Raw genomic sequence first — 17,570 nt, forward strand, 5'->3', positions numbered from 1 at the left:
ACCATTGGGAATGATAACCATTTAACATGCTAGATGGCGACCAAGTCTCAATTTGGAAGAAACAGAGTACCAATCGAATGACAGTGCATTGAGGAGTTAGGATTGTACAATCTTTCTTTGTCACATTTTAGGACCCACGCTAATATATTGATTTTCTGGTGTTTCTGAGTTTTAGCAGATAGTAACTAGGAATGCTGAGATTTCGATTGAGGTCCCAAAGTCAATAATCTGGAAGAGGAGTCCTGTGCTGAACCTAGGCGGGACATCATGCAACAAAACCTTCATTTGCTACGGAGAATATTTCATGGATAGGTAGTCACCTTGTACAATGTGAGGAATAAATGGCATTCTTTCTTCCATTACCAACAAAATCTTAAAGAGACTAAATATACAATATATAAATCCCTCCAAAATGTTTCAAAACATTTGGAGAATCAAAGCAATCAGTAGTGGCATACAGCCAAAAAATATAGTGAGGTGTGATAAATGGACCAGAAAAGCATGATCAGCACTCTCCACATTGTTGAGGACTGAACCTGTCTGTTTGGGCAAGAAAGGATCAAACCGAACCCAGACTAGTGAGAAAATTGATGCAAGATGTATATACCACAACACAACAATGGTTGGAATCCTGCTTTGCCTTCCCGTCAAACCCTTGAGGAATGGATAGAGGTGAAGAATGACCCAGAAGGCGAAGAATAACTTGCCAAAAAAGGGACCTCATGAACCATAACCATTATTCATTGCATTAGACACCCTAGCCACGACTCCCACCATATTCAATAATATTGGAGTCGTTGGAGCTGGCCGGTTCTGTCATGCCGCTGGTTTGGTATGGCTTAGATTATCCTCAAGTCCAGCACTGTTTGTATCAGAAACATTAATGGCAGGAACAGCTTGAATCATCGCAGAAGCCAAGCCTTTGCTCTGTATCATCCATTTCTTTATTTCTTTCACCATAGCAGGACTCCAAGGTATTCCGAGTTCCTTTTAGCTTTGCATGGTCTACCCATGCAGTTTCCATTAGTTTATCCAACCTGTCTTCTCCTATAAACCTAGAAATTCGAATAACATCCCAGGATAATATAAAGCTGGAAATACTCAAAGAAAGGGTCAATTTCCTTTTTTTTTTTTTTTGTGGGATAAACAACAAAGGGTCAATGTCATTTGTATTATTCATGTACATGCACAGATACACTGGAAAATAGTTCTAATTTTCCTTTTTCTGAAGAAAATACTAAGAAACACAATGTGCTAAGTACCAGGCAGGATTTTGATGAATGCCATGTACAAATCTGGGATTAGGAATTTTATTGATATCTTTTAACAATTTAAGAGAACAATATTTCCTACAAAATGGAACACCTTCACTGGCATAACTAATGCAATTTCAGCAACTGTATTCAATGCACCTTTATTTTCACTTCAGGAGGTTGGAGACTGGAAAATCAAACTCAACCTTGTTATAAGCTTTTGTTTATCAACTAAATATCTGACTGCTTAAGCAATTGTCCACAAGCACTTAACAAGAGAGTAGAGGACTTTAAAACTTCGAAAGTTCTATCCTTATCTCAACTTGGTTTATCCTACTAGTGAAATGATCCATGAAATAATTATGCTTGTCAGTTCAAAGCTGTTTAAACTTATTCTTCAATTCTTGGACGCTTTGAGGGTTGTGAAGTCGACTCAGAAATACACGTTTCAGCTTTCTCTAGATCACCAGTTTCATTTGCCTTTTGCTCTCCACCCATTTCTCGTGAACTTCTCTCCAACATGGAGTTGGCATTAATCGTGTCAGTTCCTGAATTTGCATGATCCATCTGGGAGGCTTCCAGTTCACTTTTTGCAGAAGACTCTTTGGTAGCATGTGAAGACGGAGCAGGTGGATTCTCCGGATATACCTTCAGCTTGTCTAAACCAGACTTTTGCTTCTCAAACATCATTTGGAGGTACCTCCCATTTTCTTCTATTTGCAACTGTAAACTTCTTTGAATCTGCAGAAAAAGGAAAGGTATCAACATTACACCAACAGCCACCAGGGAAAAAACTGAAACATCAGCGATTGATGGGTTCAGTCAGAACTTTGACAATAATAGCGCACACCTCCACAAGGCATGATGGATGTACTACACGGTAAATAAGTTCACCGCTAAAGCCAATGAGTCTTTAACTTTAAAATGGCAAAAGTCAGTATCCTACAAAATATATTTCATATAGCCACTCTTCATTCCAAGAATTACTAAGCACATCCTGATAGTAATCAAGTCAGGCCACATATGTTAGCCAAAAGATGCTGCTGAAAAAACTACAAAAAAGAAAGTGATTTATCTATGCAACAGCCACATCACAAATGATATAATATCCCAGCAACAAAGACACCCTTGTCTATAATACCCATAAACTCATACGTGCAATGCATAATATCCAAGTGAAAAGAGTTTCAAAGAAAACAGTTTCTTTAAATGCCCTTAATCCAATAGGACTATAGCATCATATCCCCTCAATGTTCAAAAACCCAGCAGATGCTCCCACCTTCTCCGACTACTCATGGCAATAAAATCAGTTTGTACAGTTCATATTCTGAAGTCATGAGTCTGAATGAGAGCAAACCAGAAACATAATTTGTACTTGTCTAAAAGGAGAAAAAGATTTTATATTTCTCTTATTCCTCCAAGCTATATTTAGAAAGATGGATTCTATTTAATTCAATTTTCTTAAGTACAAGTACACTGCTTTTATTAACCAAAATCCTTTCTGACAAAAATTCATACCTCAAGTTGTTCATGCAACCGCTTCTGGACTTCCATCTGTAACTGCAAAGCTTCAGTGATCCCCGCACCCCTGCTCTAGTTCAAAATGAAAAATGCATTTAATACAATGAACTAAATTAAACAAATCAACAGAATGAAGTGTCATTAGACCCTTGAATATTAGGTATGCTGCTCCTTCTGGGTTCCATCTAGAATCTTCTATAATCAAATTTTTGCAAAATGCAATAACAAAATGGGAAAGTAATTTTCAATTTTGCAGCTTCCTCTCCCTACCAAATAGAATTACCAAGGAACACTCATGACAAACTTTTTTGGTTTGCAAAACATATGACAAACTTATTTGTGCCACAACTTAAACACTACATAAGATTTGAATGCAAAATCCACTTCAGTTAGCAGAACTGAAAATATGAACAATGGGACCCATCAACCATCCCTTTCATGGTTTCAGATCAACATTTGCCATCTGATGAGTTTAGCAGATAGTTTGCAAATATGAAGATGAAGTAATTTCCAATTAGGAGAGTTCCTGCAAATGTTAGAAGACCCTTGCCTTGTGTTAACCATGTTCACAAAAAGGAGATAATCCCCATTAGAAATGCAACATCCCACTCATTTATAACAACAAAGGTCCAGATAATTACTAAGTATGCTACTCAGAATTTATGAAAGCTCCCCAAGTGTAAAAGCAGATGCTCAAACAATTTGGATGCAATTTTCTACGCCAAAAAAAACAAATAAACATACCATACAGTATTATTAGAAATCCTTGACAAATCATTAGAGATTACTTACGTTTTCAAGTCCAGAGATGATATGTCGTCAATAGGAGTCAATTTTTTTTCCGAGGATCCTGCAAGCAAGAGTCATTATTTCAGCTAGATATAAAGTGATGCTCCCACTCTCACATTGAGAATTTGTGAGGATCCAATATACATAATATAAGTCCCTTAAATATGTTATGATCCAATAACAAAATAACTCAACATGACAAAGCATCCGTAACAACAAAGATAACCGCTTTCATAGATACTGAGTGAATTCATTAGACTAAGATATGTTTACTAAAGCACAGTGGAGGTATAGGCTCATAGAATGAATAAAAGCCATAAAGCTAAGATTGGAAATAGGTAGTCTAAAAAATCTCCGTCTCCCTTTGCCAACTGATGTGAAGGGGCAAAGTTATCAAAGATGGTTCAGACTAAGAAATCTAAACTAGATAAGAAATGAATCAATATAAGACGATGTAACTGAATGAGGGATGCAAATCCAAAAATGCACTCTTTAATCAAATGCATATCTTTGATTGACATAAATAACAAAAAAGGATGTTTAGTATCAACACCAGAAAATAAGAATCAAGTACTTAACATGCATGCATCTATGTGGAAATATGAATCTGTAAGCATATGTGCATGTGTGTGCATGAAGGAGGCAGTCATAGAGGCAGAAAACACTTCTGGGGGAAATTGTGGTATGACATTTAAGGACCCAGAATCATCTCACAACAGATATGTCATCTCTTCTTACATTGTAAGCAATCTCCCTAGTTATCCATCCATCCATCCAAACACATTGCTATGATTTCTAATATATCAGTATGGGAGGATAGGATTATTGAGTGCACAATAGACACACATCACAATTTTTCCACCAGACAGCAAGATTCTGGAACCAATGAAGAAAAAAATGATCCCCACTTCATTGATGAGGACAAGATGGACTATATACCTCTCAGTCTCAACAATCCATCCATCCAAATATATTGCTAAGATTTCCAGTATATCAGTATGGAAGGCTAGGATTATTGAGTGCATGATAGGCATGCATCATAAATTTTCACTAACGGTCAAAGGTCCTGGAACCGATTTAACCAAGTGGAGACAAAAATGATCTTCATTTCATTAATGAGGACAAGATGGATTATATAGATCTCAACAAACACTCTATGACAAATCCCCCTCAACCCCAACATAAGTAACTAAGAGAAAATATATGAACAGGTATCAAGGAATGAACCAACCTTTCAAAGCAATATTTTCCAATAAAGCAAAACAGGCACTAGATGCATGACGGCAGAGAAATAACACAAATAGGAAAAAGGAAGAAACTCAAAAGAAGCTTGTCATGTACCTTCTGAGGACTCTGGTCTGTACCTAGCTGTCCTGTATTTCTGCAGTTAAGAAAGTAGCATCTTCAATTAAAAGGCTAATCTAACCAGTGCCTTTGAGCACGGATAGAGACATAAACTATTTAATAATTAAAAAAGAAGTGTATGCACCTGCAAGTGGCTTTTAACATGATAAATAGTCAGGCCTTCAACCTTCATAATCTTCAAGACGCCCTTTGGAGTAGCTTCTGTAAGTTAAAAGTGCCAAACAAATTGAAACATAAGCCTACAATTTTAGGCAAGCAATTTCATGAGAGCTGAAAGTTACACACTTTCACTGCCACCCAGTTGATTGACAGCCTCAACAAAGGCTTCATGAAGCTCTGGTGTCCATCGCATTCGTGGCTTTGCTGGGGCATTATTTGCCGATGAAGAGGCATTTACAACACTGGGACTTTCTACAGAAGGAGAAGGAAGTTGCTGATGTGCTTGTGGTTTCTGTGCAGGCATGGTTGTGCATGGTTTTGCCACCTGATATGCCACCTGGAGCAACAGAAAGGGAACATTAAACAATGATAAACAATGACAAAAAGTATTCAGTTTTCGTGGTTAAGCTTAATCTTCATAGTACAAAATATCCACACCTTTGGCTCCAGATCCGTAACATTGTTGTCAACAAGAAGCTCATTCCAATTGGAGGCCAAAGCCTCATCATCAGTGATAAGCTGGTCTGCCCATTCCTGCCAATCATTTCGCTTGCTGAAGTCCTCAGATGTCATGATACCACAACAACTACTGCTTTCTACTTGACTGCTCTGGACAGGGCTGCTTATCGGACATTCAAGAAAACCCGGATCCGTACACCAAGAACCTCTATTTTCTTTCTTGTAATTACTTGATATTGTAGACTGAGGCAATGCAGAATTTGACGATTGTGGTAATGGCAAAGCTGCAGCATTAGTTGGCAACTGAGAAATGAAAGGAGCATTTCTTGAATGCTTCTCACATGGTGGTGCAGACGAATAATGAAGTTCACTCGAAAATCCTGAGGATGATGAAAATATGTGCCCAACCACTCCACTATTGGTGGGTGCATGAGTTGCATGGACCAGAGGCCTTGTCCTCAGTTCCCTTTCTGCGGACAACTGTTGAGTGTCAGGCAGCTTTGGATATGTCTCTTCCAAATGTGCTGAAAGGGCTGGTAAAGATGATGACAACCCTCCAGACATCCCCAGGTCACTAAGCTGCCTAGCACCTGATCTCTGAATGGATAAAGCAGGTCGAGCCTCCATGGTTGTCCTAAAATTTAAAATGAGGGTGCCAATTGTTTGTCAATCAATATTAACTTAATTGGCACAGTTCATACTGTCGAAGACAAACCAATAAAAATGCCAGAAAGCACCCTTGATACTGCTTCCAAATGCTATGCCACAAGGAAAGGTCATCACTTTTGGCATCAATAAACATTATGTAATAAATAAAAAAATTGATGTGTATAAAAGAACATCAACCTAGAAAACTCTATTTTGCAGATTAGCCATGTGTGCTTGGAATAAACAATTATTATAAGCTCAAAATGCATAAGAACACAAACATTAGAGCAGAGTCCAGTTTGCATTCAAGAAAACTAAAGGAACAGGCAAAAGAGAGCAAGCAAGCATTGGTCTATCAATTCATAACCTCATCATAAAGTGAAACGGGTTCTTTCCAGCCTTGAAGCCAATTACCTTGAAAGCATCTATAACCTGTTTGCTAATATTGTGATGACAGAATCTATATCAAAACAGCTCAAGACTGTTACAAAGCCAGTCCTTGATAAGGAATGAGATGCAAAATTAAACTCACTATTTGCAATTTTCTCCATCACCAAGAAGGCTAAAAGTAACTTTATTACTCCAAAATGCACTATTTTCCTATTTAGCTATTTCTATCCTTCAATATGCTTCAGGTGTATCTTTACCTTCCAAAAAACTTCTAATATGTATTTACAAATGCCATTTCAAGAATAAGACACATTTCATCAACAATGGTCCACCAATCCCATTAACCTAAAATATGCTTCTATTCATACATCTAAGTAAGCATTACAATACCTTTAATTAACTCAGAACTAACTTTGAACCACCACAGGGATTTCATATTTTGGGATGACCATTAATAACTTTTCGATCCCTGATCCCTTTGTTAAAAAACAACCCTAAAAAAACAAACTTTTAAGTCAAATAAATTTATCTCATATATCTAGAACTTGATTAATTAAATGCTTTAAGCAATCCTACCTTTTCCAGAGCTATATATCTTCAGTGAGACCAAGCTCCTTTTTTTTTTTTTTTGGAAATAAGACCAAGCTCCACTTCATTTATATCAAAATACCGATTTTTCAAACACACACAAACACAAAAAAAGAAAAAAAAATCTAAAGCTTTAACATCTAAACACCATTCACAAAATTCCAATAAAACAATGATAATAAGCTCCAAAAATCAAATATTAGAAAAAACTCAAACCAAAAGAAATTCACCCCATTACCTGAAAATGTGAAATTCACATAAAAAATCCATAAATCCCAACATGCAAAGAAACAAAAGAATGACATAATATCCCTAGAAAAAAAAAAAAAAAAAAAACAGAGACAACCCAATTGAATTACAACTTAAACGTTTTCAAAAAGCAACAAAATTTAACTAAAACTTTATTAAATAGAAAACAATAAATTTCAGATTTTTCACCTCTAAAAAAGGAGAAATTAAGCAAAAACAAGCAAATGGGAAAATCAATTCTTACCTAAAAACTTGATAGAAACCTCACAGGATTGAAAACGCACCAAAAAGAATCGAATCCAAAAATTGGGTCACAGAAAGAAGAAGAATTGTGGAGGAAATTATTCTGGAATTACAGGTTGGTGTTTTTTTAAATTCCGCCACCGGCGTTGGCCTAAAAAGGATGTGAACGGTGACGAATTGCGCTTTTACCTCCTCTTTTGGCCCTTTCTGACTCCGAAGCTCATAACAAACAAACAAACAGTGATTGGGCTCACGAGCCTTTAGTAGCGCGTGCAAACAACCTTTGTGAAGATGAAGGGAATATAATTGGAGTGACTGGAATTTAGTGTGGGGTCCACATGTTGTCGACGTGGAGAGTCCTGATAGGTGGGTGCCAGAAAATATCTGATGCTTTGCACGTGGGCGTTACCGTTGCTCATATATGATTGGAGATGCGGTCCTTCAGTTGCTAAAAGGCCAATGGGGCCCCTGCATTTTTTTTTCTTCTTATTTTTAATATTTTTAAATAATAAGCTAAAATAATATAAAATTATAAATAAGATTAAATTATATTATATTATGTTATGTGATATTTGATGTATATAAAAATTAAAAATAAAATAAAATATTATTTTATTATTTATCATGTTTATTATGTACAAAATTAATATTAAAATAGAATGATATTTTTTATTAATTAAAATTATATTTTATATACTAATTTGATTTTAATCTTTTTATTGATGATGGTACTTTCCTTTGTGTTTGGAAAAGGATTTGAACATATGAAACATTTTAAAAATTAACACTTAATTCTTTTTTAAGTCAAATCTAAAATTTATTTTTTTATTTGATTTTTGAAAAAATAAAAGTTAAAAGGTTGTAAGTTTATGTCTTCAATCATGTTCATTTATAAGCGAAAAAAGTGTTTCAAGCAAACAAATCTCAAGTTTTAAAATCGAAGTTAACTTATGTTTCATTCACGAAATAAAGAGATAAAAAAATTTTTAATTACCAAAAAATCTAAAAGAAAATTAAAAAACCATCACTTGATAATGAGAAATCTAAAAGAAAAATTGACAGAGATAAATGAAAATAATCGCTCTAAAATTAGAAAGTTTAAGAAACATAGAGCATTTTTTCATGAAAAATAGATGGGTTTTCTTCATCGATGGAAAATGAAAAAAATTTGAAGAGTGGAGAATATTTTTAAATATTTTATAATTTAAAATTTAGATTTTTAACTTTAAGGATAAAAGAGGATATTTAAAAATTTTAATAAATTATCTAAGCCTATGAATTGAAAATAATCTTTTATTTTTTCAAATGTTAAAATTATCGTATTGGTATAAAATATTTAATATTTTCAATAATCCAATCTTTTTATTTAAATACATAACAATTATTCGATAAAATAATTAATATCTTATCTTTTAACTAATCTTGTACGCCAAACGTTGCTTCAAAGCCTTCTCTTTTTTTTTTAAATAAAATGTGTATCAGAGAGTTTTTTAGGTCTAACCTCGTCGATAGAAACATGATCCATGAGAATTTTGGATGACACATGTCAAGAAAGGGATGGCTATCTTGTTTATAGCAATACAATCAAACTAACACCAAGAATCAGGTATTCTATTTTATCTCCACGGGATTTTGGATCTCAAAGATTCTATTCCTATAATAATTAACAAAATAAATCAAAATCTTCGGTTTATTACTAAGTTAATGGGTTAATGAGGAGGATTGCAAGTGATTTTTTAGTGATTGATAGCAAAGTAGAAAAGGAAAAGTGTTGTAGTGGTTGGCAAGTTAGACGAAATCTTTATCTGAGGTCCAACATAAAAGTTTTGCCAAAAGAAATCCAGCATTATAAAATCTTATTGGATGGCTTGCAGGCTTGAAATTTGTTTGTTAAGAGCTTTGCTTTTCTTATGTGTTTGTAGAGGTGTTTAAATTTTAGTTTTTATTAAATTAATTGATCAAATTGATTTAATTCGTTTAATTGATCAATTATCGAATTAAATCAATTCAATTTTTGAAAATAATTTTAGATAAAATTTAATTTTTGATTAATTTGGTTCGAAAATCGAATTGATCGAATAATTAATCAAAATTTATTACCTTAAATGTACCGTTTCAACTAATAGTTTATATGTTTTTTTTTATTTTTGTTTTGAGGTTATTGGCTGCTGACTATTGACTTGTTACTTTAAAAGTAAGCTAAAAAAAAAAAAAAAAAAACCCTTCATTTTGAAAAGTTTTCATATTTTCCCACCATATGCCTGCATCTTCCTACTCCTACATTTCTACCTTTTCTTATTTTTCAGTTCCACTCTCGGCAAAATCTGAAACTTTAGCCTCTCTTTTTAACTCAACAGTCTTATTTTCTTCTCTCAACTCTAATTCTTTCAAGAGTCATTTTGATCTAGGGCTATTCAAGTTTTGGTTTTAACCAATTAATCGATCGAATCAATTTAATTTGATTAATTGATCAATCATCAAATTAAATCAATTCAATTTTTTAAAAAATAATTTTAGACAATTTTATTTTTGGTTAATTCAGTTTAAAAACTGAGTTAACCAAATTGACTGAATAATTAATTAAAATTCACTAGCTTAGATTTTCCGTTTCAATTAATATTTTTTTTTTAATTATTTTGAGGCTGTTGACTATTGACTTGTTACCCTAAAAGTAGGCTATAAAAGTAAAAGAAAAAAAACCCTCATTGTGAAAAGTTTTCATCTCTCCCCACCACATGCTCGCATCTCCCTAGCCGCTCATTTCTATCTTTTCCTGTTGTTCAATTCCACTCCCAATGAAGTCTGAAACTTTAGCCTTCCTCTTTAACTCAAAAGTCATATTTTCTTCTCTCCAATCTAATTCTTTCAAGAGTGAAAAGTCTTTATCCTCTCAAAATTCGACCCATTTTGACTCTTAACAGTTCTTAATTTCACTTAGAAGTGTTCAAATATTAATTTTAACAAAATTAATCAATCGAATCGTTTTAATTTGATTAATCGATTAATTATCAAATTAAATTAATTTGATTTTTGAAAATAATTTTAAACAAATTTCGATTTTCAATTAATTCGATTTTCAAATCGAATTAACTAAATAATTAATTAAAATTCATTACCTTAAATGCATCATTTCAACTAATAATTTTTTTTTTTTTATTTTGAGGCTGTTGACTATTGACTTGTTAACCTGAAAGTAGGCTAAATGTATATATAAAAAAAAACTCTCATTTTGAAAAGTTTTCATCTCTTCCCGCCACATGCCTGCATCTCCTCTATCTCCGTACTCCCTCATTTCTACCCTTTTTCTGTTTTCCAATTCCACTCTCGGGAAGGTTTGAAACTTTAGCCTCACTCTTCAACTTAAGAGTCCATTTTCTTCTCTCAGCTTTCATTGTTTCAAGAGTCAAGAGTCCTTAGCCTCTCAACATTCAACCTATTTTCACCTCGACAATTCTTGGTTTCACCTAAGGTCTTAAAGTTTATCTGAGCATTTTGTCTCTCTTGTTTTAACTATCATTTTTGTTATTCAAATTTATACTATTTTTTTCTAATTTTGTTGTTGTATTTAAGGTTTTAGTTGGGTTCTATTCAACCAGTGTGATTCTTTACAAATAATAATGGCTTCAACATTCTCTTCATGCAATGTAAGTTTTTCTTTCTTTACAAATTAATCACTTGATCAAACATTTCTTGGTGAATAATTGCAGTTTTTAAAAAATAATATTTATTAAATTTAGGGTTTAAATTTTAACAGTTTTTTTATTTTATTTCTAAATTACAACATCTTTTATATAAAATAAATAAATTACTAATGACATGTATGATCATAAATATATAATTTCTATTGATTAATATGCATTTGTAAAAACATTAGATTAAATGAGTAATGCCTTGGTCATTGACTATATCAAGTTGGTGATATTTATTTTTTAAAAATTAATATTAAAAAAATATATTAGGTTAATCTTAGACTAATAAACTAAAAAAAAAACCATTACATTTGTTTGAGTTGCAAGCAGTGGTTGTTAACAAGTCAATGTCAACAAAAATGGCATAGTTAAAAACTATTCACAAGTTAATTTCTCTTTCCAATATGAATTGTGGGCTGAGTAATTTAATTTATCAGTTTATATATAAATTGACGATCCTTGAACTTGACCATCCTATGGAGACAAATTACAGATTTATCAGTTTTTTCCATTGTTTTTAATGTCTTTATAAATACAATGGACATTTTCTTTAGTATAATTTGCTCTTTTTTTTTTTTAAGTTGTGTAGTTGTGATGCCTATGTACTAGTTAACTTGAAAATAACTATTTTGAGATTATATAATTGGATTTCAAGAATATTAACAGACTATCTGCATCCCTCTCTGTTTGATAAATGAAACCTGAAACCCATATAATCCTAATCCCTAAGATTATGATACTTGAATTTTATGTAATATATATATATATATTGTAAATGTCCAATACGGGAGATTCTTCTACACCTAATTCTCACAATATGAATGAATCTAAAAGTTCAATACTCGAAACTTCAAGTCATCCCAATATTTGGAGTTCAAGAGGGACGAAAAGGAAAGCCATAAAGCCAAAGTCAGAAGTATGGACTCACTTTACTAAGTTTGTTAATGATAAGGGTGAGTCAAAGGGTAGATGCAATTATTGTAGTAAGAAATTTTGTTGTGATGGAAAGAAAAATAATACTGGATCTCTAAAATATCACATAAACTTATGAAAGCAAAATCCTAATAACTTTGATAATGCACAAGCCCAATTAATTTTGCAACGTAAGGGTCTTGACAAGGAAGAAAATATCACTACTTGAAAATTTGATCAACAAGCAACTAGAAAAAGTTTAGCTTGTATGATTGTGATTGATGAGTTACCTTTTAAGTTTGTAGAAAGTGAAGGCTTTAGGGACTTTATGTTTGTCGTATGTCTTAGATTTTATGTTCCTTCATGATCTACGATTACAAGGGATGTTTATCAACTTTATTTAGATGAAAAGCAGAAAATAAAACAATTTTTGAGACATTCATGTCCAAAAATTTGTATAACCACAGACAAATAGACATCTTTGCAAAGAATGAATTATTTGTGTTTTGCTACTCACTTTATTGATAATGATTGAAAATTGAATAAAAGAATCTTGAACTTTTGTCTAATACAAGTCATAAAGGTGAAACCATTGGTAAGATGATTGAGAAATGCTTGCTTGGTTGAGAGATTGATAAATTTGTTTATTATCACAGTTGATAATGCAAGTGCAAATGATGTTGTTGTTGGATCTTAAGGAAAAAATTTAGGAGTCGAAGGGGTTGTATTATTAAATGGATAATACATTCATGTAAGATGTATTGCACATATTATGAATTTAATTGTAACTGAAGGCTAGAAAAAAATGAATAAATCGATTGATCGTGTTAGGGAGACAGTGAAATATATGAGGTAATTTGCCTTTAGATTACAAAAATTTAAAGAATGTGTTAAGATTGAACTTATAAATAGCAAACGTTTATCATGCCTTGACGCTTGTACTAAATGGAACTCTACTTACTTAATGTTGGAAACTGCTCAAAAATTTGAGAAAGCTTTTGAAAGATTTGAAAAGTTTGATAACAACTTTAGAGTTGAACTTGAGCCAAAGGAAAGTTTACCTACAAAGGATTATTGGAAAATTTTTAAAAGTTTAGGACAGTTTCTAGAGCATTTCTTTGAACTCACATTATGGGTTTCAAGTACTTCATGTCTCACATCCAACATTTTGCTTGATGAACTTGTTGAAATGAAATGTCTTTTGCAAGATGGCTATGAGAATAAAAGATAAATATAATGGGTATTGGGAAAACGTTGAGAAGATAAATATGCTTATTTTTGTTGTGGTTGTTCTTGATCTTAGGCATAAATTAAATTATGTGAAATTTGTACTTAAAAGTATGTATGATGATGAATTAGGTTTGTCAATGGTGAAAAAGGTGAAGGAAGTTACTTATAAATAATGTCATGCGTATCATCCTTCACTTCCAAGTGATAATGCCTAATCAAAAATGATGTGTGATAAGAACCACAACATAGATTGAAAAAGCATACAGAGTCTTTATATAGGATGCACGTAATTGAATCTGGTGTTGTAAACCAAAAGTCAAAGATGAATAAGCATCTAAATGAGCTATCTAGTGAAGATTTTGATATTTTAGGGTGGTGGAAAATCAACAACCTTAGATTTCCTATCCTTTCACAATTGGCCAGAGATGTGTTAGCTATTCCTATTTATACTGTTACTTCTGAGTTTGCATTGAGTATTGGAAGACGTGTTCTTGATTCATTTAGGAGTTCTTTAACTCATAAAGTGGTGCAAGCCCTTATTTGTACTCAAGATTGAATTCGAAAATCATCAAACCAACTACATATGGTGAAAGAGCTATAAGAACTTGACAAAACTGAAAACTATATAAATATATTTTCCTTTTGTTTATCTTTTTGTCACTTTATGTATTGAAAATAATTTATGAATGTTAATCTTGATTTGTACTTTATGGTCTTTAGATATATCTTTGGATACAGTATAATCAAGCGTAGCCTTTGAGTTATAAATTTATGGATGGAGCAATGGATGATGATTGACTATTTTTTAGTTTGGAACTCTCAATTCTGTTTTTAGTTTAAGTTTGATAACTTTAATGTTTTAGAATTTGAAACTTTGGATGATGTTTTAAGTAATTTTGCTTAACTTTGGATGATGTTTGTGTTAAAAATATTGTTACAAAAATATTGTTAGCAATGATTTATTGTGTTATATCTGTTTGTGTCAAAATATTGTTAGCAATGATTTATTGTGTTATATCTGGTTGTGTCAAGACCTTTGGATAATATTTGTGTCAAAAATTTTGAATGATGTTTTAAGAATATTGCATTATGTGTTTGCAAGGATTTAATATTATATTATTTTAAGAATATTGCATTATGTATTTACAAGGATTTAATATTATTGTGTCAACTTTGGCAATTGTATTCTATTTGTCTACAGCCTTTTTTTTTGTGAGTGTCCAAAATCAAAAGCAATAACAAAAAATATTTTCGATTAACCAAAGCTTTATCTGAATCGATCAAAATTAATTTGATCGATTAATGTTTAAAACTAAAAATTTTAGTTTAATTAATAAAAATAAAATAAAATATTTTAATTAATTTGATTTTAAATAATTTAATTCAAAATTAATCAATAAATGGAATCAACATTGATAGGAAACTTGTACTTGTTTTACCTCTGTCTGCACGCTTGGGATACAACTGAGAAATGGCTCTTTCCATCGTTGTTTCAGTTGTTCACCCTGTAAATATAGTATTTATGAGTTGACTTTAGCAACTTGTTGCTATCGGCCTTTGACCAGATGTCATTTCAAAAAGAGCTGCATCAAATTCCTCCATAGACTCTTGTAAACATAAAAAGCTACTTAAACGCCTAAAAAACCTGAACAAAATGATAAAAGAAGCTTCAATTAATAGAATTTTTGCATTGCGCCAATTAAGAAATGAAAAAGAATTATTTGTAATTTTTTAAATGGAAAAATCTCAAATTTCTTGAACAACCACTATCTTACAAAAATAGAATCAGGCAATCAATGAGTTTTTGGAGAAGAGAGAAAGAGAGAGAGGGTAACGACTACTGACTTTTTCAAAGAAGAGAGGCCATTGAAAGGCTCGCTTGATGTTACCGGAGTCCCAGTGGGCAAGAAGACCAGGTGGTTGATACCCAGATGCTAAAATTAGTATATCTACAAACCCTTCTATCAGTTTCATCATTTCTTCCAAAGATATGTCTGGGTGATTTCGCAATGAGAGACCAGATCAGGAAGAGCTTTGAAGCCAAGCTGGGTTTCGGGCACAATTGATTAATGTTCAAGGGGCTGATGATGGGGATTCACGGAAGAAAATGAGAGAAAATATATGGACTTGATATAACCGGTCGGGGCTTTGTCGCATGTGTAGGGGTAGTTACTTGCGTTTCTCTTCTTCCTTTGTCTTCTTTCCACAAATGCCGCCTGTGAATCTGCTCCTAATCTCACCTTAGAGTTTACCAATCTCTGCTCCAAAGGACTCACAAAACAAGCCTTTGATATGTTTCATCAGACCCACCTCTCTTTTCCCACCTCATCCAATCTTTGCATACACCAAAACTCAGTCTCTTGGAAAACAACTTCGATCTTTAGTTATCATATCTGGGTCTTCAAAAGACAGATTTATATCAAATCACTTACTAAACATGTACTTCAAATTCGGAAACTTACAGGCTGCTGTTTCCTTGTATAATGTTATGCTTCGGATGTTTGGATGAAGCAGAGGCTATGATAAGATCAATGCCAGTGAAAGGAGATGCTATCATATGGAAAACTTTGTTATCTGAATGCAAGATCCCCAAGAATGCAGACATGGCAAGAAGAATAGCTCAAGAAGTGCGTAAGCTTGATCCACAGGAATCAGCTTCATATGTAATCCTTTCAAACATTCATGCTTCTGCTGAAAGGTGGCAGGATGTTTCTGAGGTAAGAAAAGCCATGAGAGATAGGAGAGTAAAGAAAGAGCCTGGTGTAAGTTGGCTGGAAATCAAGCATCAAGTTCATCAGTTTTGCATGGATGATAAAGCGCATCCGCAATCAGAGGAGATTGATTTATATTTGAAAGAGCTAACACCAGAGATGAAGTTACAGGGTTAGTGCCTGACATTGGTTCTGTTCAGCAAGACATGGATAACGAGGAAAAAGAATAAAGCTTGACTCATCATAGCGAAAAAATGGCTATTGCTTTTGCTGTAATGAATACTCCTGCTGGTGCTCCTATAAGGGTGATGAAGAAATTGCGGATCTGCAGTGATTGCCATGTTGCTATTAAGATCATATCAGATATCAAAAACAGAGAAATTATTGATCGAGATGCTAGTAGTTTCATCATTTCAAAAATGGTAAATGTTCTTGTAGAGATTATTGGTACGAGATGCTAGTCGGTTTCATCATTTGATGTAAGATTTTTTTTCTAAATAAAAACTGATTTAGTATTCAGTTATTCTGTGTTTGCTGGTATACCATAAGACATAAATGTAATACACACATTCCTTCAACATGAAACTCACCCACTCAAACTTCTTTTTCCTTAATGAGAGAACTCACTTACCATACCACATGATAGACAGTTTTTGGCTAATTCAAGTATAGAGTTAAAAGACTCATAAAACATCCATCTATTACTACTATAGAGAAAAGTATGGTGCCTAAGGGGCCTTAATTGGCTGACAGGTATTTTTTTTTATATGATTAAAACATATACTTAAAATAGATATATATGATTAAATAATACGTATTTAAAAACATTTTCTATTATAAATCCTTTATGTACTAATTTTTCATTTTAAACAAGTTTAGACCTAAGATTGAATTATGCATAACAACAAACAGAAATTAGAGACCATTGCTTAAGTATTATCACACCTTGCCTTGAACAAGTAAATCCTTTCAAAATGTAATCTCCCAAAAGTTGGCAGTAGGCACACCATGCTCTGAGCTGTTTTTAGGAATTTGAATTAGCTAACTAATTAGATACCCTTTATTTTTTCTTACCAATCTAATCATCGATCCAATGAACTTACTTATGAAATGATTTAGAGCATGGAAATAAAATGATTCATTCACTACTAGCTCATCACTTCATACCAAAATCTTCTCATAGATTAGAAAGAATGTAACAGGACCTGTGGGAGCCATGGCAGATGATGGTGCAATTCAACTCCCCAAAAGGTTCCCCAGTTCTAAAGCTAGTTGGACGAGGAAAATCATTCTGATCATGCAAATTGGTATAAAGGTATCATATTGAGGGGGAATTTGTTGCTTCTACTTAAGCTGAAAAAGAT

At 32.8% G+C, this 17,570-nt stretch overlaps 1 protein-coding gene across 6 annotated transcripts; it reads right to left on the bottom strand.

The window, feature by feature from the left end:
* Window positions 1-1,290: 1,290 nt before the first annotated feature.
* LOC111314341 (protein PHOSPHATE STARVATION RESPONSE 1-like) lies at window positions 1,291-17,559 on the bottom strand. Of its 6 annotated transcripts, XM_089752358.1 has the most exons (13): window positions 17,412-17,559; window positions 16,392-16,531; window positions 15,341-16,266; window positions 14,935-15,140; window positions 7,666-8,132; window positions 6,975-7,078; window positions 5,526-6,180; window positions 5,214-5,424; window positions 5,053-5,129; window positions 4,905-4,944; window positions 3,567-3,624; window positions 2,772-2,841; window positions 1,291-1,994 (listed from the first exon to the last, which is right to left on the bottom strand). In XM_089752358.1, the coding sequence occupies exons 7-13, from the start codon at window positions 6,171-6,173 to the stop codon at window positions 1,644-1,646; spliced, it is 1,455 nt and encodes a 484-aa protein (XP_089608484.1). In that variant the 5' UTR covers window positions 6,174-6,180; window positions 6,975-7,078; window positions 7,666-8,132; window positions 14,935-15,140; window positions 15,341-16,266; window positions 16,392-16,531; window positions 17,412-17,559; the 3' UTR covers window positions 1,291-1,643. The 6 variants fall into 6 exon arrangements, with proteins under 6 accessions (XP_089608484.1, XP_022771331.1, XP_022771333.1 ...); XM_022915596.2 differs by having other exon boundaries at window positions 15,341-16,531; XM_022915598.2 differs by lacking the exon at window positions 6,975-7,078 and having other exon boundaries at window positions 15,341-16,531.
* Between the last annotated feature and the right edge of the window lie 11 nt (window positions 17,560-17,570).

Source organism: Durio zibethinus, chromosome 23 (genome assembly GCF_047325235.1).
Source record: "Durio zibethinus cultivar Kanyao isolate XHJ-2024 chromosome 23, ASM4732523v1, whole genome shotgun sequence".
Classification (NCBI taxonomy): Eukaryota; Viridiplantae; Streptophyta; class Magnoliopsida; order Malvales; family Malvaceae; genus Durio; species Durio zibethinus.